This window comes from Bombus huntii, chromosome 14 (assembly GCF_024542735.1).
Source record: "Bombus huntii isolate Logan2020A chromosome 14, iyBomHunt1.1, whole genome shotgun sequence".
Lineage (NCBI taxonomy): Eukaryota > Metazoa > Arthropoda > Insecta > Hymenoptera > Apidae > Bombus > Bombus huntii.
The window spans coordinates 3,342,399-3,370,212 of NC_066251.1; the positions used below are offsets into that span (position 1 = coordinate 3,342,399).

At 36.6% G+C, this 27,814-nt stretch overlaps 1 protein-coding gene across 9 annotated transcripts in view; it reads left to right on the forward strand.

The window, feature by feature from the left end:
* LOC126873093 (QRFP-like peptide receptor) overlaps window positions 1-27,814 on the forward strand; it is an 82,469-nt gene that overhangs the window by 41,142 nt on the left and 13,513 nt on the right. For 8 of the 9 annotated variants that reach the window (XM_050633612.1, XM_050633611.1, XM_050633610.1 and 5 more), the window contains exons 4-6: window positions 16,486-16,607; window positions 23,330-23,453; window positions 26,534-26,739. In XM_050633612.1, coding sequence (XP_050489569.1) covers window positions 16,486-16,607; window positions 23,330-23,453; window positions 26,534-26,739 — 452 coding nt within the window. The remainder of the gene's footprint in view (window positions 1-16,485; window positions 16,608-23,329; window positions 23,454-26,533; window positions 26,740-27,814) is intronic. The other variant, XM_050633617.1, reaches the window with a different exon arrangement.

Genomic DNA, 27,814 nt, shown 5'->3' on the forward strand with positions numbered 1-27,814 from the left:
TGGAAGTTCCCTTAACGACGAGTTTTTTCGAACTATATTTTTCGAACTTTTTACCAAATTTTCCAAAATTCCCAACTTTTTCATTAAATTCGCGATTTTTCATTAATTTCTCAATTTTTCCAAATTTTCCATTAATCTCTCGAAACTATTGATTTTTGTACACTTCTGTTTCTTGACATCAACGTTAAAATTATTTTTCCTAGAAAGTTTTAAACTCGATACAAAACAAAAAGAAAAAACACACGCGCATCGTAAACACAGCAGATTAAGGAAACTTTATATTCATAAAGAAAATTACGAAACTAGAAGCGTAGATCGATAGGTTACGCGCAGCGTGGCAAAAATTCACGAATTTTCATGGGACGTACTGCAACCTTTCGTGGGTGCATTCCATCAGAAAGTTTCGAAACGTGAAACGGAGATCGATGTCAAAAGGGTAACCGGAGTACCAAGAATAGAGACACCAGAAATTCTCGAGGGCGCCGATGAGATATTCTATCCTCGTTTGCACTCCAGCTTGCAACTAATCGATTCCAGAAAGTGGATTGGCATGGTGCAGGAATATTTTGTTAGACCAACATAGCCAGGCCGTAGACATACGCGTTACTAAAATACACTGCCGACCAAAAACATTTAGAGATTTGATAATATTTCGTACAAGTTGAATCCGTTCCAGCCTTCTTATTTTCTAGTTATTTTATGATAAATCTCTCGTTTTATCCTAATAATATAAAATAACGAAGGCATGAGAATTATTAGAGCTTTTTAACGAAGACAAGTAGATCTTCCAATATTTGTATCTGACAGTGTATAGAGTTCTTTTAAAGATACTTAATCTTTTCTTTCTTTTTAGAACAGCTCTCGAGATGACGTGAAAAAAGGGTTTCGTTAAAAGTGGATGGGCAAAAATAACGTACATGCTCAGCTCTTTGTCCGAGGATCGAGGAAATGAGCATGTACAGAAGCGGGAACTACAGTTTCGCGGAATTTTTATTAAATCCCGAGAATCTCGATGCCCGAGTCTTTTTCCGCGTGGCATCTTAAAATTAGAAGAGACGAATGTCTTTGTTACATCAGAGATTTATTCTTACAACGGTGATTTCTATTTTACAGGGAATCTTAACATCGCGGATTAGCCGCGCGACGAATGGTTATCGCGCGAGAATTTGTCTTCGGAATGTTATTGTCACATATAGATATGTTGACTACAATTCGTATCTCTTCTAAACCGACAAACGACTGATCGTTCGGGTATCGCTTTAATTTGTCGCTTTATATAAGACGAACGTTTCGTTTGTACGAAAAAAAAAAAAAAATGTATTTTCAGTGTTGCAACGCAGGTTTTGTTGAAAAATGCCTGACGAATAACTCTATGAAAGGTCGTACAAATATAAAAAGTTGCCAACGTGACGATTTATGATTACAAATTTGATATACCCATTCAACAGAGGCATTTTGGTTTGCTTCAGGGATTGTTCGATTACAACTGTGAAATTTGTACGAAAAAGGAAATTCGTCACTCCAATCTCGTAATACAAGTTGTGTTGTTTGTTTGACAAATAGAAGCATAAAAGTTCGTAAAAATATTCGGTCGCAGCATGACGCTTCATGGTTAAAAATTTGATTTACAGCGATTTAACAGAGCCATTTTTCTTTCCTTCAAAGATTGCATTTTGAAATTTATCGCAAATTTTAGTTAAACGTCTCGTGGCGACTGTAAATTTGATACAGCCATTTAACAGAGTCATTCTTCTTTTCTCATAGAGATTGCACTTTGAAATTTGTCGTAACTTTTAGTTAAACGTCTCACGGTGACTCCAAACGTAAAAGTAAAATACGCGCGTCAAGGAGAAGAAATATCGTTTACGTCATAAAAATCATTGGGATTCTTTCGTCGACGTACGACGATGTCTAATAACATGTCGTCTTGGGTTTTCGTAAATCAGATTTCATCATTCTCTCGAGAACACACGATGACAGACGTGATTGTGAAACAAATATTAAATTCCATGGTTCTTTTCATGTAGACGTTCGAGAAGAAATATGAAAAGTTATTCTTTCTGATTTCCAATACTCTCTTATTTTATTTTCAATTTAATTCCGAGTTTTTTCCGACGAAATTTCTTATTTTCACTTGCAATTGTAATTTTTTCCTTTCACATTTCTTCCATCTGATATAAATGAAGTTGGAAGAGGGAAGTTGTCGTAAACTTATCGACCGTACACGAGTTCGAAAATATCACGAAAGGAGCACGTAAACTCGTCCATTGTGCGATCAAATTTATTTGAAAAGAACTCGGTCTATACATTTTTGCATGCACATATACACATATACATCCTTATTTCCTCTGAAAATATTACTAGTTTAAGCTGATTCTTGTAAGCTATGGCGAATGGAGGCACGTGCACAAGTGCATCCGTGACATGCATAGTATTGAGATTTAGACAAGTTGCTCTTGAAGTTTCTTTAGTCAAAGTACCGTGCAAATTGTTCCTTTATAATCGGTTTTATCTGTTGCCTGTACGTGTGAAATGTGTTCTAATTTATGAGGATCAGTGTCTCGTATGAAAGAAGGTACACGCGGGGAAAATCTTAAGTTTCTTTAGAAAAAGAAACTTAAAAGAAAGTGTTGATTTTTAACTAACAGTAAAAGTAAAATTTTTCTTAATGAAGTGAACTGAAATGAAATTTAAAACATTTAATTAATGCAAAGCAGATATTTGAGTTTATAACGTAGTAGCGAATAAACAGGAAAATGTTTATTCGTATATTCAACTAATTATATCATATATATTTTATTTCCATTTTTCCTTTATAACGTAGAGATTTAAAAATATATTTCTACTCTGAAGCATTATAAATAGAAACTGACTTTCAAATTTTTATTTCGAGTAATATAATATAATGTTTATTTTACACGTATTAAAATGTTCATTTGCAACAAGATATGGAATAGTCTCGAAGTTGATTCGCATAAATCGTAGAACAATTGAATCGTTGTTTCTTGAATAATATATCGCGCAAGTAGCATCGTATGTATGTTGATGGAAAGCGTCAAGTGCAGAGAGCGTCAGTTTTCAGAAGAATTTTTTACTCTTCTGATCGACGTGTGGTCACTGCGTCGTCTGTTATCTCGTTCGATATAAATGTCAGCTGAGAAGCATTATCGAACATCTGATTTATGACAGAGCTTAGCCACTGCCGATCGGTCTTCTGGCGTCCGTGATTTTTCACATGTAACGTTATCACGATGAGAGTTTCACCATGTATAGCAGCAACGATGATACAGAGTATAGAGAGATACTAAATTAAAGCATCGAGTAGCAGCATTGATTAATACAGTCATATCTAGAGTTATCGGTACATAGTATTTTATTACTCCCTGTTACGACGCCTAAAACATCTGCACGCCAGCCCGCGCGACCGGACAACAACCGACCTGCGTAACGGCACTTCGACCCTCAATAAACCTAAGGACCCACCATAACTTTCACTTCCCTGCATTGTTTCGCTATATGTCTTCAATCCGATTGTCTTGAAGAATTGCTAAAGCCTAAAAATATGCTCGAAACACAGTCGGTTTTAGAGGTGTCCTTGGGTTTATTAGTCGCCTTTAAAACACGGAGAAAGCGGGTATGCACCCATTAGGAAAATCCGAATAGCCCTGTAATAAAACAGGCTAGGTTTTTCTTATACACACAGTCATTTACGCACCACGATGGTAGAAGACTCCCTACTCATCCCTTCGAGCAGTAGTGCAGCATGACCAATCGACACCCGGTTCGTTACCCTCACTTTTCCTAACGAAAGTGGGACCAACGAATCCGCGTTCTTTAGGCACAGGGGCACACCCACACCGAACTTTTCTTCCGTATTAAAAAAAGAGCGACAAACAGTCTACCAACTAACGCCTAACGCGGCAGTCTACACATAGCGCGAGAGTCGCATACTTCACGCACATCTTTTGTCGGTTCTCGGTGTTGTCGAACATACATCTTCTCTCCTCAACATATCATAGTGCTAAGTCCATTGACACATTAATTTCCATTATAAGAGCCCTGCTCTAGCGTACATATCTATCGCATCTTCGTGCGACAAGTTGTTAACTATTTATTTCTCTACGTCAGTGTAACTAAGTGTTGGGAAATACATACTTTATAATACTGTGAATCCCAGTGTTATACCAACTCAATCACCCCTTATTATCTCAACGGAAATCAGGGGATCGATCAATTTGTGGTGTCGATTGTTATAATCGTAACGGGGATTTACGACCCCCGTTGACGTCTCTCCTCGCGACTGCGTCTCCCCGCGATTGGTCGAAGAAACACTCCCAACAAGGGGTAAACCAAGACTCTAAACAGTATTTTATAATTGAAATTTTTAATTTAACGAGGGATCGATATAATTAATATTTACATTTATTCGTTAATTTATGGCGCACTCGACAACAAATACCGCCACTCGACACTAACTTCTACCGCATGACGATAGCGCAGTAGTTGGCGCCTTAGGTTACGAACGTTCGGGACCCGGGTTCGAATCCCGGCGCTCGTAGTCCTATTTTTCTTCCACGCATATAAATTAGAAGAAAAATAACAGTACCCCCAGCAGGCGTCATCTACAGTTAGCATCTATACAATCATCAGGGACACAACTACACCTCAAATTTATATTAGTATCTTGCTTGCATGTATTACGCTATTGAATCAAGTGCGGGTAAAAGTTTTCAATCGCTGCTTAAATTGAAGAATTTGAGAGTTAGCTTCAAAGAGAAAGAGTCACAACTGATCTCAACTTCGTTATGAACATTATTAGTAGTTACAAATTTACAAGAAACAAGTTAAAAGCGATTCTGTTACACAAACCATTATAGCGTATGATATGTTGTATATTCATATATCCAATTTTACGCATTAACCGAGGATTGCTTTTACAATCCATTCGTTCTGACGCTATTATAAACTTCGCCATATCTTCCTCAATGGATTATAAATACAACGACGAGTATTCCGAACGTAGGAACACAGTTAAATTATCACAGGTGCGGATTTATTCATGTGTGGTTGGTTCGTATTTTTCGATGGTAGTCTGCCGGGATTAAAATTGTTTTCTCTCGGTTAATAGTTATCCCGTGGACAGAGTGTAATTTGCTGTCCCTTTATTTACCCACTGAACATGATCGCTTTACCGTTTCTCCTGAAACGCTTACCTTTACCGAATGTAATTTCTATGGAAAACTAATTAACGCAGAAATTTGCAACGAACCGTTTGCCTTTCTTTTACACGGTGATACGCCACGCGTGTTTGATGGATACCGATTTTACATTGTGTCCGTTGTAAACTCGACGTGCGAACGCTTTCCATCGCGAACAATATAACATCGGTGTACAGTGTGCACATACACCAGCGATATAGGTACTGGCGTATGAAAGGGGCCTTATTACAAACACAAATTTGCTTTCTGAGAGACGATCGCGAGCGAATTACAATTAGTTGATTTGATAGAATTTAATAGAATTCCCAAAGGAGCGAGTAGTTTCGTCAAACACAAAATTCCATTTAAGGCTGGATGCACACGAGCGACATTTTACCGTCCGAACCCGCTGCTACCATATGTCTTTCTTTGTTTTCCTATCAAGAACAACAAAGATAGACATATGGCCACAGCGGGTTCGCGCGGTAAAACGTCGCTCGTGTGCATTCAGCCTTAGAGTGCAAACATTGTTGGGAAATTACGTCGTTGTGAACTGCATTAAGATATTTTAAGAACGTTTGAAGGGTTTTCTTAGTGTAACCACAGACGAGTTAATCAATAGCGTAAGGCTACCCTCAGACTATCAATATATATCGTCGATATATCAAGTTTCTCAACTAAAAGGATCAATATGTATTGTCGATGTGATGTTATCAATATTTATTGACAAACCATATTTTCGTTGAGAACTGAGGAATGTGTAGTTGTCGTTCGTGATACAAGTAGCTGCTGGCTGAAGACGTAGACGTCGCTATAAGCTACTGCTGCTGCTTTCTTCTCATTTAGGTGCCATGGAAGAAAAATCGGACTACGGGCGCCGGGATTCAAACCCGGGTCCCGAACGTTCGTAACCCAAGGCGCTAACCACTGCGCTACCGTCGATCGGTAGAAGTTAGTGTCGAGTGGCGGTATTTGTTGTCGAGTGCCGCCACAGAACCTTGTAATATTGGTAATATATTGATTGTCCGAGGGTAGCCTAACGATGTTCTGCGTGAAAGTACAGCTTGATTACATCAGTCAGAAGCTGTGTAAATGGGGACGCAGCGGTTTTTCGAATTTGTCGTCGCGAAAACTGTTTTCGTTTCAAACCCGTTTTGAGCTCCATATTATAGAGATACATTTCTTTTTATCAATTATCGATAATGGAATCATAGTTTCTCTGATGTTTCTGCTAGGAAAACGTGGTATGTACACTTGACAAAACTTGAACCATAACTAGAAGAACAAATATTCATGATGTCATTCGACATTTCTGTTAACAAATACCGTGTAAATTTCGTAATTTTTCCTATAATTTCGTACCAAGAGTTTTACGAATTAAGTGTTCTGTAATTTTTAAATTCCTGCTGAAAATTCGTTGATATACTGAGCGTATATGAGCGTATACTGCGAGTATATATTATTTTATAATATATACCTGTTCTATATATACTGGTGTAAAGTATACGCATTTTGATATCAAGATAAATATACAGAGTACTTTTCAAATTCGATAATATCTACGCAACTGACTGTATATTTATCGTGTATTTAGTTAATAATTTGTTTGTTACGGTACAATCTAGCGTATACGTAACATCGAGCGTGGCAGGATTAATTACGCATTTTCATGTTATTATCTCTTGTTTGTTATCGTTGTCAAATGGATGATGGATAAAGGGGAAATGTAATATAACGAGTGAAAGAACATATTATATATTGCCTTCAACATGTTTTCTCGAAAAATCGGAACTGGCTTTTAAATCCTTCCAATTTTCATCTCTAATTTATCCTATTCATCTTTGTAACGATTACAACGCGACAGAAACGGTATATTTTAATATTTTGATTTCCGATTAAATATGCGAGCTGTTGTGACAGAATTCATAATGACGAATTGTAAAATGACAGCGTATGAACGACACTTGTCGTGATAAATTTCGGTGACGAAGTCGATAAAGCGAAAGAAGATGTATTCATCACACTCGAATTAACAATTGGCGTTCGTTTATCTTCCTTCGAACAGGTATACAGTTTACTATACGTATTTCGCTGGAAATTGGATGGATGCACATAAATTGTAGAACGAAACTTCAAGCTTCCTAACTTGTTGACCCACTTGGTAGTCACCGGTGATTCAGGTTACGATTTTCATTAGTACGAAAAATTTTTCATGCGATCGATGTAGATGACATTGCCAGAAAGGGGTGCGCAAATACGATAGAATATCTTTTTCCGAAAATTAATTGTTAATTTCAATCTGTCGTCGTCAGGACAAAATACATAAAACTGGCGTGGCAGGAAATTACATCGACGTTGTTTCGTTCCGCTATTTCGTGAAATTGCAGCAGCTTCTAGTGTTTGCTACTTTTCTGCGAGTTGTCAATATTTTGCGTTAATATCGTAGAAATACGTTTCATTAATTGAATTCTCACAAGAGGTCCCGTAAGATTTTCTTTACTGTTGTTTTAAAAATAGAAAGGGATTTTTCTCCCTCCGGCGGTAGCGAAGTTTGCATAATTCAGGCATGACACTTCAGAGAAGATAAAGTGACGAAGTTGAATCTGAAGTACAATTCGTGGCGGAAGAATGTCGCGTATCATGGGGAAATAGTGGAAAAATTTCCATGGCATTCGTGGTAATCTCGCGGGGATCCAAAAATTTGTGTTTGCAGTTTAGAGCGCGACGTTTCGAAGGGAAAGCGACAATTTCACGGGCAACAAACCAAGGCAATTTGCAATTTGCAGAGTGCCCTGGCGTCGGTGAGCTCATTCTCCATAAGAAATTCGTCACTTCGTTAAAGGGAATTGCCAGAGTGAAACTCCGATGTTATCGCGTCGGATTTTCCCGAGCGAAACCCGACGCCAGTCTCCTCGAAATTCTCACGAACATTTTCGCCGCTCGATTGCACACCACAATACTCGCTTCTGGACATTTATCTGGTAAAGCTTTAGTTGCCTGGATATCTAGCAGTCTTTATTGCTAACTTTATCAACGATTTTCGATCTCGCGAGGATATTAAACGACAATAGGGGTAAAAGTGAAATTTATGGAAAAGTATAAAAACGACAATAAGTTTAGAGCATATATAGGGCTGTTACATAAATTTGTGTTTTTATCTTTTTCTACGATCCGAGAAAACGGAGATAATCATAAGTTATAACCTAGCAGAATTAAAACTTTTTTATTGGATATTTTAAAGAAGGCTTAAATTTAAGGGGGCAAATATAAAATTGATGATAATTTTCGGTTATATCGGGTTGTAGCAAAAATTCGCCCTGTTTTTATTTTTATCTGCGAACGAAGAATACGCGGTAAATATATATATATGTTACTACAATCTAGAATTAGATCTTGCTTCGGGTATTTTAAAAATTTTGGATATCACCCTTTGAGTCTCCGTTCACATATATCTTATCTAAACGTCAAGCAATAATAAATTTTTTGTTTTAAGTATAATCGTTTCCTGGGTAAATAAATGGTTATTAAAACACACACACACACAAACGTACACACAAATTACGTGAGCGTTACAAGAGAGTGTCATTAAAGTATCAAAATATTCTTCAATTTCTGTCGTATAAAAAATTGACAAATATTTCACAGCGCGTTATTGGCTTGTCAACGAGCTAAAAGCTCTATATTTTGGCTCGATACGTAGCGTCAAAATGATTCAGCTACTTTGGAACTTTCCTCTGATCCTATAGCTTCGTAATTCGATGGTTGATACGATCGGACTCTCGGGGGAGTTTATAAGTTCGTGAAAGAAGAACCGCGAATAACACGAAGCTGAAGAGAAATTATTATTAGTTGAGAGTTGTTTACGAACGGAGGATCCGTTTTTAGCCACTTCCTGCTGCTTTGTCATGCCCGTGTCAGCATAACGCCTACGTAACTTCGTTCAGCTAGCTTTAAAAAAGTTGCACGACAAACTTGAAGTTGCTCGTCAACTTTGCTACCACATTTCGTGTTCGAGTTATCATATGGCGTGCGCTACTTTCCCCTTTCCCCTCGTTTCACTTCGCTTTTAGGTCGTGACTTACACCAGATGCCCATTCAGATAGGAGCATTTTCCGATAAATGAAACGCTCGAAGACTACAATGCATACACTCATAGAATTTACGTATGTATATGTAGATATATATATATAGACGAATATAAAAGTTCGATGATCGTAACAGGGTTAATCAATCGTTACAAACGATTCGTGTGTTTCATGAACAAGCCACAAGAAGAGCAGTTGGTAACAAAGTTTGCATTTTGCGATCTAATAGAACGTAGAATTCATTCAATGGATTAATAAATAATAGACGGTGGTCAGTGTTCTGCTTGTTTCATTATGCTTTTCGCTCGTCTACTTCGTTTGCAAGTGAGTTCTCGCTCAATTTTACAATTTTATTCCTCTTGATCAAACATGAAAACCATAAAAATCTTTTCCCTCGATCTCAGTTCTGTTCGTTTTCACGATGTACACGGGAAGCGTACAGGGTAACGAGGTTTCAAGAATTTTCTTCTATTTCGATATGTTTGATTCGTAGAATAAATTCACAACGAATCGTGGCCATAAGTTTCCCACTAAACCGAGCTTTTATCACCTTCACGTTCATTTTACTTTACAGCCACAGGTTTTCTATAACGCACCGATAAATCACTTACAGCATACGATACAACAACAAACTGATGCAATTTTCATTTCGTGACGGGAATCTCGAGTTTCAGCTGGTAACAGCTTTGCAAGATTGCACCGACTGATCGATGGTCTCGCATTACCTTTATTTATTCACCTGGACGTCCGTATTGTACGTCGATTCTTCCGCCTGGAACCTGCTTACACGAACGAGTGCCCCACGCAGGGAGGATTGCGCAACAGCCAACAGGATAGCTCGTCCGTTTAAAGGATACAAAAGGCATAGCATACCATCGCGAATATATCGATCTCTAGCTCTTGTGAGTTAGCCAACCCGTGTACGTTTAATGACGGAGGTAACAACGCGATGAAATAATGACGTGGAATAATGAGCGTGGGGTTAACTTAATTGAGTATTAGAATAATTTACAATGCAGATGTGTATCGGTGGCCATAAGTATTATCCATTTATTGGAAAATTCTAATTATATCTATTTGGTGCCTAATATTATAAGGCAGATACGAAGCGGATAAAATAACAGATTTATAGTAAAATGATTAAATAGGAAACCTCCTTAAATCCTCTTTATACTAAATAGATATATTTTATATCCTAATATTTATGAGCGGCAGTGTATCGTTTTGCATCCTTTTGTAACTGATTCAGTGTTTATTGAATGAAATTAATTAAAAACTGGTTGACATGCAATTTTCATTGCATTATATTCACGCATCTTTGATAAAATGTTATTGACATTGTTAATGGTATAAATTAATTACTTGCTTCGTTATTTCTCTGCATTCTTAATTAAAGTATTCTTAATTGACAGATAAGGTCACTCAATTTTTGTTTTATTTATATTATGGTGCGTATTAACCTTGAGCGAAGGTTGCGAAAGAAACAGTCGACAAAGGGAAGAAACTAGATCTATCAAGAAAAGCCACCAGTTGAGTGTATTCGATCTTGAAAGGAGATTGGCTTGCGTTCAGAACGTACTAAAGTGAAAAAGGCGAAGGAAACGATTTTTCATACGATATAACGTGGGATGTTGACGAATCATTGTGTCGAGAGTCTTTAGAGTGTCGTACGTAAAGAAAGAGTCGACCGAATCGTTTAATCGTCTAATCGTGTTAAAGGTATTGGATTAATTTATAGCAGTCACCATACATTTACTCATTTGTCATTATAATGAACTATGATTTACCGTCTACAAAATTTCCATACTGTGTATAATCATCTCTCGTACAATATTTCATATTTCCTGTTGATAGTGACACGACACGTGTTGGAAACTGAATCCAAATATTTAGTGGATGAAATTAACGAGCGCTCTGAACGCGTTAGCAGCTTGATTGGTAGAGGATTAAGCAATTATCAGGTGGCATTAATTTAATGAGTGTAGAAACAGTTGCGTCTCGGTTCGTTCTTAAACGAATCGCGACTTTAACATTCTAATTAAAGTCGTTATCGATTGTTGCTCGACTATGCAGGGCACAGTACAATATAAATTAAATGTCAGTCGTTGCAACTGTCCTGGGAATGATGGCAAATATTTCGTCGTCAGACGCGGAATTTCATAGTGAAATTACTTTATTGGATTGAACTGGCTGCTTGTGAAATCGGCACGGTGCATCAGTTGGGCCGAAGCGCAATTTATAACGAGATGGAAAATATTTTCGATACATGAAAGCTTATTTATTGCACTGTTGTATTTAAAATATTAGTCCAGATGTGCACGGATTGTTTTGTAGTACTGTTCGAACTAATTTTGTTGTCTCTTAAATTTGAAGGGTAAATTCGATTGTTAATTTCTCTGGTGAAATAAAAATAGTGTAGAATATGAAAGTATTATTAGAAGAAATAATAATAATACCAAATTTAATATATTTGCAGCTGATTAACTGATACGCAAATAGAACCGCATTTATTCGAACGAAATTTTAATCAATGCTCGATTAAGTGAGTTTAAGTGTTTGTGGAATCCACTTATATGAACGCGAACTTCATATAAATGGAGTTCTACCGTACAATGGTACGCCGATAATTTTTGTAACCACTGTTTGCACTTTTTATGATACCAATCACAAGAACCCGGTTATTCTTTTAACGTACTAACTGTCCGCCATTCCATAACAATTTTATTAATTCCGCCACTTGCTCGTAATAAACCAGAATTGCCGCAACAAATATTCGCGACGTAGCGTTTCTCATTACGCGTTTCTTTTTTCAATTTCATTGAAGCCGAAGCCTTTAACGTGCCCGTTTCTCTTATATGCGTTCGTATGGTCGTCCTGCGTGTCGTTTAAAAGTCGCGTTTCATTGAAAATTCTCTCACGCTCAAACATATCGAAGCAGGTTCGATTTGAATCAGAGATGTATTCGTAGAGAGCATTGAAACGGGTTGTACGCGCGTTCAAAAGCGCAGGAATAATTTCGTTATTCGACGCGCAACTGCGCCGCTATGTTTCCTGCAACTCGCTCCGTTATACGCGCCTCGATAAAGTCCAAAGTCTTATTAAACATTTAGTACGTTGCGCAATGGCGAAAGTTGCAAAGTCTCCGCCATAGCTTTGTAGTTGGATACGCCATCGTTCGACGCCGGAGACGGAATTGAAAATTCGAGGAGATCGGAAATCACGAATGAAATTCCTATACTAAAACTTCGTTTCCATCGAGCTTCTGCTGGACTTCGGTCTACACCTAATTCGATTTAAAACAGCTCACTGTTTGGTCGAGCACATTAGAAATTTAATATAGGAATGCTTCGCGAAGAAGATTTCGGCAGACCGGCTAAGCGACTTGTTGTTAGTCCGAGTGGGAAAGCATCTCACTTTTCTTTGATTCAGTTACATCGAGAACAGAGCCACGTACGGAATAGAATGATTTTGCGTTCTTCTACTTCTTTCTTTCCTTTCGCATACTCTTGAATAACTTTTGCATTTTCTATTTAAATCGGTTTGTCGGGAGTATAGATTTTTCGATTTCCAAAGCTCGAAGATTTCGAAGCTTGAATCTCTGTATCTTCATATCCCGAGATCAGAAGCTGAGGTTTTTTTTTTGGATTCTTCAGACTCTATAGCGCTGCGGATCACATAAATTTCTGAATCTAGTTAGCATAGATTTTCTGACCCCTAAATTCCAGTAGATTCGAGACTTGAATCTTCGAATATTTAAATTGTGCGTAATCAGGAGCCACGACTTTTACATCTTTTGAATTGTACAGCATCTGGATGATTTACTTCTGAAATCATGCAAATCAGGTACCTTGAGGAGAAATCTCGAGCAGAGTCTTTTACGATATTGTCGTAGAATAGTAATAATAATGGAATTCTTTCCATTAAATGAATATCAATAAAAATCTGTACTATTGACGAAATCACTTGGTAATCATGGGTAGTCATAAAGTAAAATTAATAATAATAATAATAATAGTAATGAGAATTCCTATTTTATCACTCTTATAATTCTTCTCGACTAAGATTATTTATCTCAGATGAGAAAAATACTTGTTCGCATATTCTATCCTATTCCTTAGATTTGGAAGAATAGAAAGATTTAAAAATGGTTAAATTTTGTTTAATATTCTGGGGCAAACAATTTTAAATGATCATAGATATACATTTAGAAACCATCGGTATTTTTAAACCATAAAATTGAAACCTTAAACGATACATAAAAAGTGAAGTTTATTTAATGATTCCGGATGGAATCCTATAACCGAAACGCTTTCGCTAACTCTGTTAAAACACACTCTCTCTACTCGACCAATACATTCGATCGTGTGAATAAAAGAGAGTTGTCGAAAGCAGATGTCTGGATCCGTTTCAGTATGAAACTGAAAGAGAATTGAGAATAAGATCGAGTTTACCTGCGGATCGTTTCGACCGAGGAATTCGCAGAAACAAGAGTGTCAGCTATGATTGCTGGATGAAGAATTGCACGAGCATTTCTACAGCGCGTAGTAACGCTAATTGTAATTAATGCAGTTAATGTAAAGTTTAGTCGATCGTGGTAATTGAACGCAGCTGGTCTGTAATACGATTACTCGCGACAAGAAAATTGCCGGTTGATCCCAGGATGATCCCGGATGGACAGAGATTAGATTCGATAAAAAAAAGACACTTCTAATGGGAACGAGTTTAATCAAAACCATGTGCTCCATGACCGAGTATAATTTAATCAAGTTTTTAGAAATACGTAATTTTGCAAAGAGATGCATTTACTGTACGAATGCTTCGTAATTAAATCATGCGGAATATCAGAGACACGAAGCAACTCGCGTCTCGTGACTCGGTCAGGTGCAATTCAACATGGAGCTTTTTCAACACAGGACAGTCAGTTCTTTTATCTCCGGTCGTTATGTAGCATTTAATTATTCCTTGGAAATAGTTGCTGCAACTGTGCCGGAAATGTTCAACCGTGCTTTTAACCACCGTCTCCTATTCTACGCCAAAAATACCTTGTTATCTGTTCGAGTTGATTGCTCTCATTGAAACTTCGTTCTCAATTCCCCTTTCTTCGCAAATGACTTAAAGGTATCTCCTTTCCTTTCGTTTCCCTGCTTCGAAGTAACTTAGCGACTTTTCCGACAGCCGCCCATCCACCGACAGCCAGCCATCGACGAACGATCAGAACCGATCGATCCAATCATTTCGTTTGACTTGTTAAAATCTAGACGAGCTTCTTTCGATCCGTGTAAGAAGGTCTTAGATAATAAGTTGGTTAATTCAACTCGTGAATTCCGGTTGATGTTGGTTGGATCATTTTACAACTTGGCACTAAGCGGCAGATCAACTGGAGCAATTGAGATCAGCTTCTTCTTGCGTTTTCTTATATCCGTCGCGATTCGCCAGTTCTCTGGTTGGGCTTTTCATAGTTGAGTGAAGCAAAAACGAGATTCACGTGTTTCAGCGTTGGGGACTACCGACGACTGAAGTGTGAAATTTCTAGTAAATTAGTTAAAACGAAAGTTACGTCGAAGAATACGTAATTAACCGAAGCAATGGAGATCAGCTTCTTATCTTTGCCACGATTCGCCGGCTCACTAATTAGAATTTTCGCAGTCGAGCGAGGTAAAAGCGAGACTCGTCTATTTAGCGCTGAAATTACCGATGATTGAAACGTGGAATTTGCAGTAAGAGTTAAAGTGAAAATTACATGGAAAAATGCATAGTTCAAGAAAAGGACGAACTTTTTAACCACGTACTTTACAAAACGTCATTCGAGTCGTCAAAAATTTTTGCTGTTCTTAATCCATAAAATTTCAATGACGATTCTACTCTAGGAGTTTTAACCAAATTACCGACACGCCCGTGTTCTAAGTTTATCTTTTTCCAGCCCGAGGATTGACATATTAGTAGCATGAAAAATGCAAAAGATTAAGGAACATTCGTTTCTTCGAAATTTTCGTCTTCCAAGAACGTGAGAACATTAGTTCTGGAGATTCAAGAACAGAAAATTAATGATTGTTTAGAGTATAACTTTGAATACTGATAAACGTATATTTATGCTTTGAAGATTAAAAATAAAAGCCTCGATTTTTAAGAACGTTTCTTCTCTTCGATAAATAATTGGTAAAAATCGAGTCTATGTAACGGCCAATTGTTGTTAAAATGGTCGTTTGAATAAAAAAAATTGTTTAATATGTATATATGTCAACGAAAAGAAAATTGTTCGTTTTCTAATTAGCGAAAGAAACACAATGGCACAGTTCAAACAGAATTACCGCTCGTTATTCACCATGATAGTACATTTCTAGTTCATCATAGTTCATCGTAATTATTCAAGGACAATTTTCATTTTCGAACACTGTTTTCGTAATTGCGAGACTGGCGAACGTCTCTAAATGACCACTCCACCGTCACGCATTTTGGTTCTAAAACGAGGAATTTCCTTCTGGCGACGTGCGTTTCACGCTCATTAACGGCTTCAAAGAGCGTGCTTCAATAAAGTCTATCTTCTTTGAGTAAAAGAAGAAAACCCTGTGAAAGGGGTTGATTAAACACGTTTTTGCGAAGAACAGCGACTACGCCTCGTTCCGACGAACGAAAATGTTTCCCTCGAGTTCTTTTATTTCATCCTGGACCCTTTTTCATCCGTTTCAATACACACGCTCATTGTTCTGCATGATTTTTGTTCTTGCGCCGGCATTGTTTTCCGACCTCTCTTCAGAAACTTTAAATTGCGTCTGAAAGGAAAAATCAAGACAGTTGTCGCGTAAATTTCTCTGTATTTTACGCTTAAATCTTTTTTTACAGATTTATCTTTTGTGATTCTCCTTTATTTTACGCTTAAATGTTTTTCACAGATTTATTCTTTTGTTATTTGTCTGTACATTACGATCTAATTTTTACGCTCAAACACTTTTACAAATTCATTTTTTAGTCTTTCTATATTTCATGCTTCAATTTCCTTTTTTTTTCTTTTTTTTTTGCGGATTCTTCTCCTTGCGATAAATCCGTATAAAATTTCAATGTTACGTTTTCATTTGAATATATTTCCGTATTTCCTGAGAGGTTCAACCGCGTTCGTAGTTTACGTGTGTAATAAAAAGGAAAATATGGTTCCGAGGGGTGTTGGAACGATTCAACCTGACAAGACGCGAATGGATTTGTTGCAGGTGGCCAAGCTGTTCTCCTACACGTGGACGATGGGCCTGTTTCTATGCAAGTCGGTGCATTATATGCAGAGCGTCTCGGCTATTTGCTCGGTCGTCACGTTAACCGCAATGTCGATAGAAAGGTAAACCTGACATTATTACCTTCCCTGGCTCCGTTGTATTTTCCTCCTATTTTCTGCACGTCTTCTTAAACCGTGTCGCGTGTCGAAATAAAAATTGAAAGATGGTTAGCGATGCCTTTCCTCTAATTATTAATTTGGAATATTAATTTACCACTATATTGAATTAACGGTATTAGACAAGCAAATGCAAATAATACTGCAATCTCGAAGATAAATTTGAATAATAATGGTTAATTTAATTCTTAACCCTCCTAATCTCGTGGTTTGATTTAGGTTAATTGGAGTAGTGTATTTTATAGTATAGCATAGTGATTATTAGAGTATAGACGTTCATGCATATTCATGTTTCTGCGAATACAATTAAAGCAGAGATTTAGTTCACCGTGCGTTATAACTATTTTATATAGTTTTGCATTCTATGCATTTTTGTAACTTTAAATTCCTTATAAGCGCGTGAACGTTCACGATCTAATTTTTAGAATCGATAGATTATCGCGTCAGAACGAAGCAAAATAATTATCGTGAAAATTTCGTCTAAGTATAATAGAATATAGACGTATACATTTTTCAATAAAACCACGCAACTTCCTGTTCTACTTTCAAATGTTCAGGCGCCAAAAAATTCACGGCGCTTTAATCTTAAAGGGAACCGACTGTTCAGAGATTAAAAGTTGGGAAATTATTTAACGCAGCTCCGTCGTCGTGCGCTCGAGAAGCGTAGTTTCGTTTAATTGATGCACTTAAACGAGCTCTCTTAAATTCAATTTATTTAGGTACAGCTGTAGCTTCCCGTGGACAGTACGTTTTCTTTCTATGAAACACGAAAAAATTCGTTTCACGAGGGACCAGCCAAATTCGTTCCATCTCACGGTGTAATTTTATCGCGAAACCGTATTGACCTTCGTGTCCTCGCATTCTGAGAATTCTTCTCTCTTGCGATTAACGATACGCGTGAATTATATTAAATTTCGCCAACCAACCTGTACTTCGTGATTGATAGATTCAACGTGGATAATGATCGATAATGATTACAACGGAGATAGGAGGAGAAAGTTTGACTAGTGGGAAAGGTCGACACAAAAGTGATAAAGCATCCTAGATTATGAAAAAAATGCATAGGTGGGTTCCTTTATTGGATGTTGCGCGAGATAAATCGATCGGAAACTCATATTTTTCCGACCTTCTCTTCCCTTATCGTTTCTTCTTTGTACCTATGTAATATGTTCCAGGAGAAAATAAAGATAAACAAATATGAACCTGTCCGATGTAAAACTGGTCAACTTCACTTTTTTGCAACTGTCTTAATGTCATAACATATTAAGCTACAAGATTAATCTTTGGTTTTTAAGAAACTGTAAAGACCTTCTTACTTTTTTTTAAGTAAAGTATATTTTTAAGAAAAGTATATTTTTCATAAGAAGATAACACAAGCGAAAACAAATTTAAAGAAAAAGTTACAAAATGCAATGCTTGTTAGATTGTTAGCTTTCTCCACTCTTTCATTTATGGAAGTGGCCAATGTATCGTGGATGTCAACCATTTCAAGAGATTGTCATTTAAATGCTCTAATTAGAAACTAAATTAAACGTATCCGTCGAGTCTTTGTATCACTATCTGTTACTCGCCAGTTTATCATAACTCGCCAGTAAAAATACTGTAAAATGGGAAAAACGTTGCCAAAAGTAAGATAATAAAATTATTCTGCACTCAGCTTCCTTCTGGGAGAATAATACACGTTCATGTTATTTCACTTTGATGATCGAACCTCGCGACAGATGTTAATAGCAATCCCAACACGTCGCCCTGGATTAGATCCAACTAAAATATTAAATAATCGTCGGGTTTTCCTCCGAGAACGCGATAAATGCTTAAAATAACTCATTAACATTTCGCAACACGATTTACATTAAAATAATCTCCGAGCATAAGCTCTGTATCTTACGTTCGGAAACACGATTTCCACAATTCCATACGATTATTAACACGCTCTCATTACCGTTCAATTTACATATGTACATACGTTGAATTTTAATCGGTATAGAAGTCATCTTAAAATTCTTTCCCTTATCCTTTTCCATCCGATTTCTCGATGCGGAAGAATACAGGATTTCGAAGAGTGGTCCGGAAATTCGCAGGGAATTTGCTTCGCCCTTTTCTTTCAACACCCTTCGAAGACAGTTAGCAGGCGAGTAGTCATAAATTCTCCCTTTCATTTCAGATCGGATTGCGGCCCACTAGGGATTGCGATTCTTTTTCCCTTTTGTTCTTTTTTTTTTCGTGAAAAAGTTACCCGCGTGTCTTATTAAACTTTTATCAAGCTTCGTAACAGCGAAATCATCCGTCGTCCGACGACTAGAGAACGTAGGATTAAATGCAAGCCGCGAGAGCTTCTTCCTGGTTTTACATAGTTTGTGTGAAAAATAACAGGATTGCGAATCCATTAATTCCAATACAATCAAATACAATCGTATTGGTGAAAATGGCGACGCAATTTATTTTTCTTGGAGTACATTCCTTCGATTTGTACGCGACGTTAGGAATAAAAAATAATTAAAGAATAAGAATTTTATAGAGTGGAAGTAACGGTGGTAGTTCATAGTCGGAGACGAAGGTAGATTTAATTAGCCGCAACACGTTTTACTGCTAATACATTTTTTAAGATAAATCAGTCACGTAACCGCTAGAAATGGTTAATCGATAAATTAACAGCTTCTTCAAGGTGTATTTGTAAAGTTTCCTTGAATACATACATATTCGCCCTCGGTAGTTTGTCTACGTGTTTTCAACTGAAAGAAACGATCTTACACGATAGAAGTAGTAAAGGTTAGATAGTGGATTTAATTACTTTTATTACGTTTCACTGCTATAGCTCTGTCAAGATAAATCACTTACAAGGCTAGAAAAGACGAACCATTAAACGAGTACGTTTCTGGAGTTAAAGATATTTTTCAAGTTTTGAATGTTTTGTTACAAATATTCTTCTATCGAAATAGATGACTGTAATCGATATGATAAAAAATATGTAGTAGGAAAATCATCTATAAAAGTGTATACTAACTTGAAGATATATGTAAATTACATATAAACGTCACCTCGAAAGGACAGAAAAAATTGATAGATAACATTTACACGTTGTGTACGATCTCTCGACGGAAGCTGTTTCATCTCGCAGCTCACGTTCCCTTTCCATAAAGGACCCAATAAGATAGACCTATACGCGTAATCCAACAGCTTTCTCCCAACGCGCAGTCATGCTTAAAATTTATTTCATTCTAGGGGAAATTGAATCGCCTTATCGTCGCCTGTCTTTCTTCCGCACCGTTGAGCCTATCGACGGTTGCTTCTTATTGTTTATCTCGCCCTTTGTATGGAAAGGAAACAGATAAAACCTAGGAATCGTCCATATTTCTGAAGGTAATATAAGGGATGCTGAGGAACTCCGTAGATGGTCATGACAGATGCTGTTAGGCGATAACGTTGTATAGGGTTGTCGATGACTTTTGTCCTCGAGGTTGGATATTTTTCTCGTCGAACGTGTTAGAACGTACGATTTTTCGATTTACACGATGTTTATCCGTAGACTACATAATTTGTGGTTCTTCGGGTTCTGGTCTCGTGTTTCCGATTCTAATCTTTTCTCGTTCTACTCTGAAAAATGATTTTATTTTATAGTATAAGGATATAGATAGGCATCTATCCTGTTTGGAATATAAAACTGGTAATCATCGAAATCGAATGACAGGAATTTTTTATGGTAATCCATATTGGAAACCAGACGCGCAGATATTGATTTTCCTTTGGATTATTTGGTCTTGTAAATGTAACACTCACTGGTGTTGGATTCTCTGACGATGTATATTAAAACCGAATTCGCCTCTAATCATCTTTATACTAGTCATCATATTTATTTTCAACAAGTAACATCATCGTGGGAGTGAGCATTCGCGTCACCATGGAAAATGGAAAACTGTTTAATCCCGTATTAGGATAAGCTTTTCGTGTCGTCTGCTGTGAAATAAAAGTTTCGTTTCGCGAGAAATTTCCATCAACTTTGGCAGAAGTTTAATTTTCCAACTTCTCTAATTTTTAGGTAACAGAAAATATTAATTTGTTACTTTCACGCAAATAAAACAACTCTATACTTTCATTTTATTCGCAAATCTTTTTATCTTTTATACTTGTCGATCGATACAGTGTCCCTTTTGATGAGAAAGTTTGATTGCATGTTAAACAGCATAGTAAATAATTATGAATCACCCTTTGATCTGTCAAAGAAATTGCCAATATCTAATCTACAGTGTATTGCGTGATGAAACTGATAAGATTATTTCTAGTGCTAATATGTAAGCTGGTTCAATGATGTGCATTATTAGGTACCTTCCTATGTAATATATTTTGCGTTGGCTATGTAAAAAGCCCATTTAATTTCTGATTATGGAGTAATACATATATATGTATAGCCCCTGATATGAAAATTCCATTATTCATAAAATTCTCCGAATTCCAAAATTAATAAATTGCATCAAACGTATTTTTATCTGGCTAGCATGAAATATATTAAATATACTCTTCATTTCGTATGAAACCTATAACGTAAAAGAGCCACATAAACAGACTAGTTGTCCATGGTGTCTATGTTACAATTTCATCTCTTCTTATTATATAAAATCATAATATTTTATAAAATTAATTCATTATTTATATAAAATTTTCTATTCAAAACAGCTTCTTAAATACAGTACTATTTGAGAGTTTCTATCGAGAATTTCATTTTATTGTATGATTATGATTGACGCTATTCGCATTATCTCGTGGAAACTTCACGAAGCTTCCATCTATCTGTCCATTTCATGCCAAAGTAGATTTCTTGGTATATGTAAATAAAGTACAGAATTTACCCTGTATATTCCTCCTCCAGCTCTGACCAGATTCGGTCTCGAGTTTTCATAAAGTTTCAATGAAATATCGTACATTGGTACAGCTGTTTGTTTCGTAGCGAAACAGACTGAAATTTATATTCGGTACGTAACTATCACGTCACTGTTCCGCCCACTAAAGTGACGTTATTCTGCACAACGCGCTGCTGGTATCGAGCGACGGAAGAAAGCGTAGCTTCTGCAAGCGTGATTCTGTTCAATTCGTTTGCACCGAACGTCGTGGGCAAGAGAATTGATTGATAGAGAGGCTAGAAATATAGAACCACTTTGTATTCGTAGCTGCGCCATGTGGAAGAGAGGCGAACGATCGTCGCGAAGCTTTTCATTTAATTGCATAGGCGTGGAGCGAAGAAAATGAGAAGAAGGCAGGTAATGGAAGAAACGAAGATAAACGCGGAACAGTGTCAAGAAATAACCGTAACCATAAAAGAAAGCATTCGTCGTGATTTTTCGCGTGGTTCTATCGACTCCTCTTCTTATACGTAGTCACTTTCCTCATTTTCTTTTTGGCGCGTGGTTCCTATAAAATCCACGGGATCGAAGATTATAGCGGGCCTCTCGGCAGATCGTCCAGTCGACAATAATCGTCTGTCGCTTCATGAAAATCCGCTTGACAAGTATCTCGAATTCCAGTCATCAACATAGTGCATCAGTAAGCAAATCACACGTTCTATATCCTTATTATTTATTCATTTATGTACGAGTGGTAGCCTTTGGTACAGAGAAAAAAATATACAATAATATAAATGAATAAATAATTGTCATTGGCAGTGATAACAAGTCAGAAATAGTGCGCGGACGTATCGGTGAATTACACACTGTGTTTCTAACATTTTTCTCAAGTTCTTTCTCAAAAGGAGCGTAATCGATGGACGAGTATATTAGCATGTTTGCAAACGCGATTAATACAGTTACTAGGAGCGTAACTGGTTCTATATAACGTCGTGTGGAAAATTGGGAAACTCTCGTAAGTCCCGGATGGAGTAGCAAGTTTAACAAACTGAAGAACCTCTGGGCAGCTAGTGTAATGCTTTTTATATACGAATATGGTATCAGCTGTGAATCTACGTTGCTCCAAGGGATAATAGGTATTACAAGGAATTAATCCGAGCGGCGTTAGCAACTGGTCGTAGGTAGTTATGGCAAGAGATGAGAATGAAATTTCCAATTTTGTGGGAAAGAGAACCTACGGATCTACGTTGAATCCTCTCAATGAAGATAACATGCGTCACGTGGACATTCTTATAATGAGACCAAGAGCTCGCCAAGCCAACAATGTAATATGCTTATAATGCTGCGCAAACGATAAGATGGGTGCGAGTATAAGTCCAAAATCCTTCAGGATAATGATCTCGTTAAGAATACATATGTAATTTAATTAGGATTTCATCGAGCGGTATTTTCATGAATTTTCGATATTTTCTACATTCTTTCGGTATATGTGTAGACTTGATAAATATTACGAACGTGTAATAGCGAAATACAGAAATATCTGAATATCGTTAACAGCAGTTTATGTTATATTTATGGGTCAATTTATGTACCACTGTTTACCTCAATATCAATCTATGAAAATTACGCATTTAAAAATATTAATTTGAAGAATTCGAATGATCTGATATCATTCCTGGGATATTTTCAAATAATTTCGTCATTCTGATTTTGTCCATGTAACTTCATGGGTTTACCTACTGTGCAATCTCGCGTAGCCACTGTTGTTTTATCACACGCTGGTGTGTTTATAGGACATTGCCAAATTAATGAAAAATTTTGCCTGTGTTACAGATATTACGCTATAGTTCATCCAATGCGGGCGCAGTACACTTGTACAATAAGTCAGGCACGTAAAATAGTAATTACAACGTGGGTGGTGTCATTCCTTCTCGGTATTCCTATGATCTTCACACAGGTGAGAATTATTTTCCTTTAAAAATAGTATGGTTTAATTAACATTGTTGCTCGTGGTCTCTTGCGATGAGCTCACTGTTTTATATTAGAGATGTTTAATTCAATGACGAAATCCTTTATATAAGTTTTTTAAGTAGTATAACTAAGTACCGCAGTACAAACATTCCGCGTACAGCTTCGTTCTGAACGCATTAAGCCACTTTTTAATTGCACAACAACTACCGTTCTTTGCAAATAAGTACATTGAAACAAGTTGCAGGACTCGTAATTAGACTGTGATCGTTTCTGCCTTTATGACGAATTTAAAAAATGCAGATCTATATGGAGCTTATATAGGATACAGGAACATATTAAATTAGGGTCGAAGAAGCTTCGTTATAAAATTTAATAAGAGAATTAATTTTCATTTTAGATTCCAGATCAGATATTCTGTTAGGTAATTCTAACATACACATCTATGAGAATATGGAATTACATAAACGTCTGCAGGTTTATTATAATTAATATTTATAATAGAAACGTCCACTAAATTATCTCGACGAATTTGTCCTTCGACATGGTACAAAATCATCGTAATTATCGAATGGGTACCTGCAACAAATTTGATCGCAAGTATCGCGATCAACTTACTTGTGAGATTTCAGTCAACTTTCTTTCTAAATTTTGATCACGTACAGTGCCTCGACTAAAATCTATCTAAAGCCAGAAAATCGAGAAAATGGAAAGCTCAATCTTCTTGCAAAATCCAGCGTCACAGCGTCAGTTATCAGTCCCTTTTATCCAAGCTCTTTCACGCAGTTCATCAAAGTAAAAAACTAGACAGAAATCGCAAACAGCAATTTTTTGCAATTTCGATCTCCGATACTCCATTTACAGAAATTGCTGGCTCGTGCAAATATGTATGACACAGCATGATTGCAGCATGATCGCAGCCTGAGGAAAAGTTACTCACAAAATCGACTCTGATGTTTGTTTCATGTTCGTTCCAAGTTTCAAGGCGACAAACATCTGTGCATCGGAGCGTTAAAGGGCTAAATTTTTTTTTTAGAAGTTCAAAAGATCGATAAGAGAAATGGAAAATCGCGGGAAATCGCGTGTTCTGTCAGCTTCAGTCAAGAGATGCTTCGTGCTATCTCTTCGCTATCTTGCGCCCGAGTTATTGCTAACATTCTAAAAGACGGTGTCACTACTGATTCCTTTGATCCGGAATTTCTCGATGATTCTTGTCACTGCATTTCATATTTCGCATTGTCAAAATTTAACATACATATATAATAATTATGCAAATAATTTTACAAGTTACAGACTGTCTGATTATATATATTTGATATAAGATTATAAGATGTTAAAAAAGAACGCCGAGCTCCACCGATATTAAAAAATATTATGTGTATAATACTATGTATACAGGGTGGTTGGTAACTGGTGGTACAAGCGGAAGGGGGGTGATTCTATGCGAAAAAAATTTTTTTTTTAATTTTTCCATCAAGACAACGACCCGTTATAACGAGACGTGATAAAGTGCACGCGTACTGAGCGAAAATTCAAAGTCGATTTTCTCGAAAACAAAGCCTCGAACGAAAAATTTTTATTCTATATTTTCGACTTCTTTTTTCGCGTGGAATCACCGCCTTTCCGCTTGTACCACCAGTTACCAACCACCCTGTGTAACATCGTGTATACGAATACGCCAGACATGCTGTACTATATAATGACATTTTTGTGTTTCCCTATGAAAAGGCTGTTATGGGTAACAAAAGAACGAAAGAGTTAATGGAACACGAGATAACGCATGGAGGTATGTGTTTAGTAAAAATAAATGGGGCGAGTGTGACGATAAACTGGCGTACGATACGACCGTGAAGAATTGTATCGCCGTTTCTAAACCTATTTCGAATAGTTTAATAAAATGTCTTTATGCGATGCCGTAAAGCAGTGGAATGAGGAATACGTTCACGAGTATGTACATAGCTTGTGATTGCTAGACCGAGTCCATGGAGCGACTACCTGTTCGATAAAGTGTTCCTTTCTGCGAAGGGAATCCGTGGTATTCAGGTTTATGGTTTGACATACAGTTTGGGATATAGGATAAAGGAATATTTGAAATTAATATGCTATGAATTTCAGTAATTTTTGCAGTGAAAATTGTTTACCATATTATGACGATAAAGTATAATATTCATTCACTGCTGATTAAATATAAATTCATTTTGTAAAATTACGATGTCCTTTCATACTTTTCATTGTATAAACTTTCTTTTACCTGCTTCGTTTTCTTCAAGATCTTTTAAACCTTTATTTGACGAACATGCATTGAAAATTTATTAAGTTAAATTAGAAAATTACAAACATCTTACTTGTTTAATTTGTAATTGGTAAATAATTGAACTAATGTTACTGATATTTACAAACACATGCTTCATACGAAAATAATATGTATGCGTCCGTGCGACGCATATCGGGCTAACGATCTCTCTGCAAAAATAATGTAAATACCGCCTCGGGGCGAGGGTCGAATTAACGAGCGTCTATCGACAACTGTTTCTCGACAGTCGACATTGCGACGCAGTACGTGACACACGACGTACGACGCTGCTCTAATCGAACGACGGATATAATCGCAAGCCTAGGTAAAAATTGTAGTAATAATTATAGTAATAATTATTCGTATTAGTGCACACGCAATAAATTATATTTATATAACGTAGAGGAACGTTCGTCGATAATAGTTCGCAGTTCGTAGTTCGCAATTCGTAGTTCGTAGTTCGTAATTCGTTAAGGAAATCATATTAAAACCTTCGATAATTGTTCGTTACGCTATCCACGAACATTTCATAAAGATGAAATCACAGTAGAACTCAATTTATCGAAATGAGGTTTTAGTTAATCCCCGATTGACTGAATTTTTGCTGCTTGATTTCGCTTATCTAAACGTGATTTCCTATTACCTGAACTGAAGTATACCAGGTAATGAGGAAAATGGGTAATCTCCTATTATGTGAACTCCGATTACTATATAAACTGTTCGTCCCCCCGACAAGTTCAGATAAGACTAAAACTCGATGTAAAATTCTGTTTCAGACGCATAAGGAGGTTGGACTGAGGGTGATTGCTTACTGGTGCGTACGCGATTCGGAATTTGGACTTTTGTGGCGTGCACACGAGGTTTATATGTTGGTCCTGGTTCTGGTGTTACCCCTGACCGTAATGGGCTATTGTTACACGGCTATTTGTTGGGAGATTTGGCGAGTTATGAAACGTCGATATCACCTGACATCTCGTCGCACGTGAGTTTCTAACTAAATTTTCCATTTATTCGATAAAAAAATCATAATATTTTTGTTCCATAGAATGGTCCAATTGCATGTCATTTTATAATAGCATAACACTATAGTCGTGTATTTCGGTATTCAGACGTTTTATTCACATTGATGAAAAAGAAAAAAAAAAAAAAAGAAAAAAGGAAAGAACGATAGAACAGCGCGATAGATTTTAATAAAATTCATCCCTTCTTATGAAATATAGTTTTCAAGATTTGCATTTCTATGAATCCGTTTCCGCCAAAGATGACCGATTAGGATTCACGTAATATTCGCTGACAGTGCGATCCGTTATCGATGCTGACTTTTATTACATATTTCATAATGGAACGCATCGAAAATTGAAATCTCCGATTGATTCCTGACTTTGTAATGCTAATCTGTGGTGTTCTATTATATATTCACTGTCACTTTCGGATTCAGTGATTCATGATCGAAATAAGTTTTCCTTTCTCGGGTTCATATATTTAGCTTTGTAAATTAGTAACGTTTTACGATTCATCCAGTATGTAATTCTTCGCTAGGTTTATTCCGGAACCTAGAGAGTCTTTATCTTTATTCTCTCTTTATTATACATTAGAATTTTTTAACAAATATGTCCAGACTACTTTTCTCGTATTTATTTTTCATTCGTTTTCCATCAGATTTATTTGCTTGCATTAAAATCCACAGTCAGCTTTTTTTTGATTTATTCGCATTTAGCTTCGTATTTTGATTTACTTCATTTAAAAATCAGCCACGTAGAAACGTGTATAATCAGGAACGTAAAATAAAATTGTAAATATTTATCTACATTTTTATATAGTGAAATATTTGTACAATTATTCAAAAATACGATGGAATGGATTGATTAATGATCATGTGACCTTGAAATTTTATACTTGTCATTTTTTATCAGTTCTTTTTATGAACATCGATGAACATTCAATATAAAACAAACGCGAACACGAGTACGAATGAAAATTTTGTATAAATTCATTGAAAAATTGATCGACTCTGTAATAGCTTTCTCCATTCTATTTTTCATCTGCATACTGTTTTA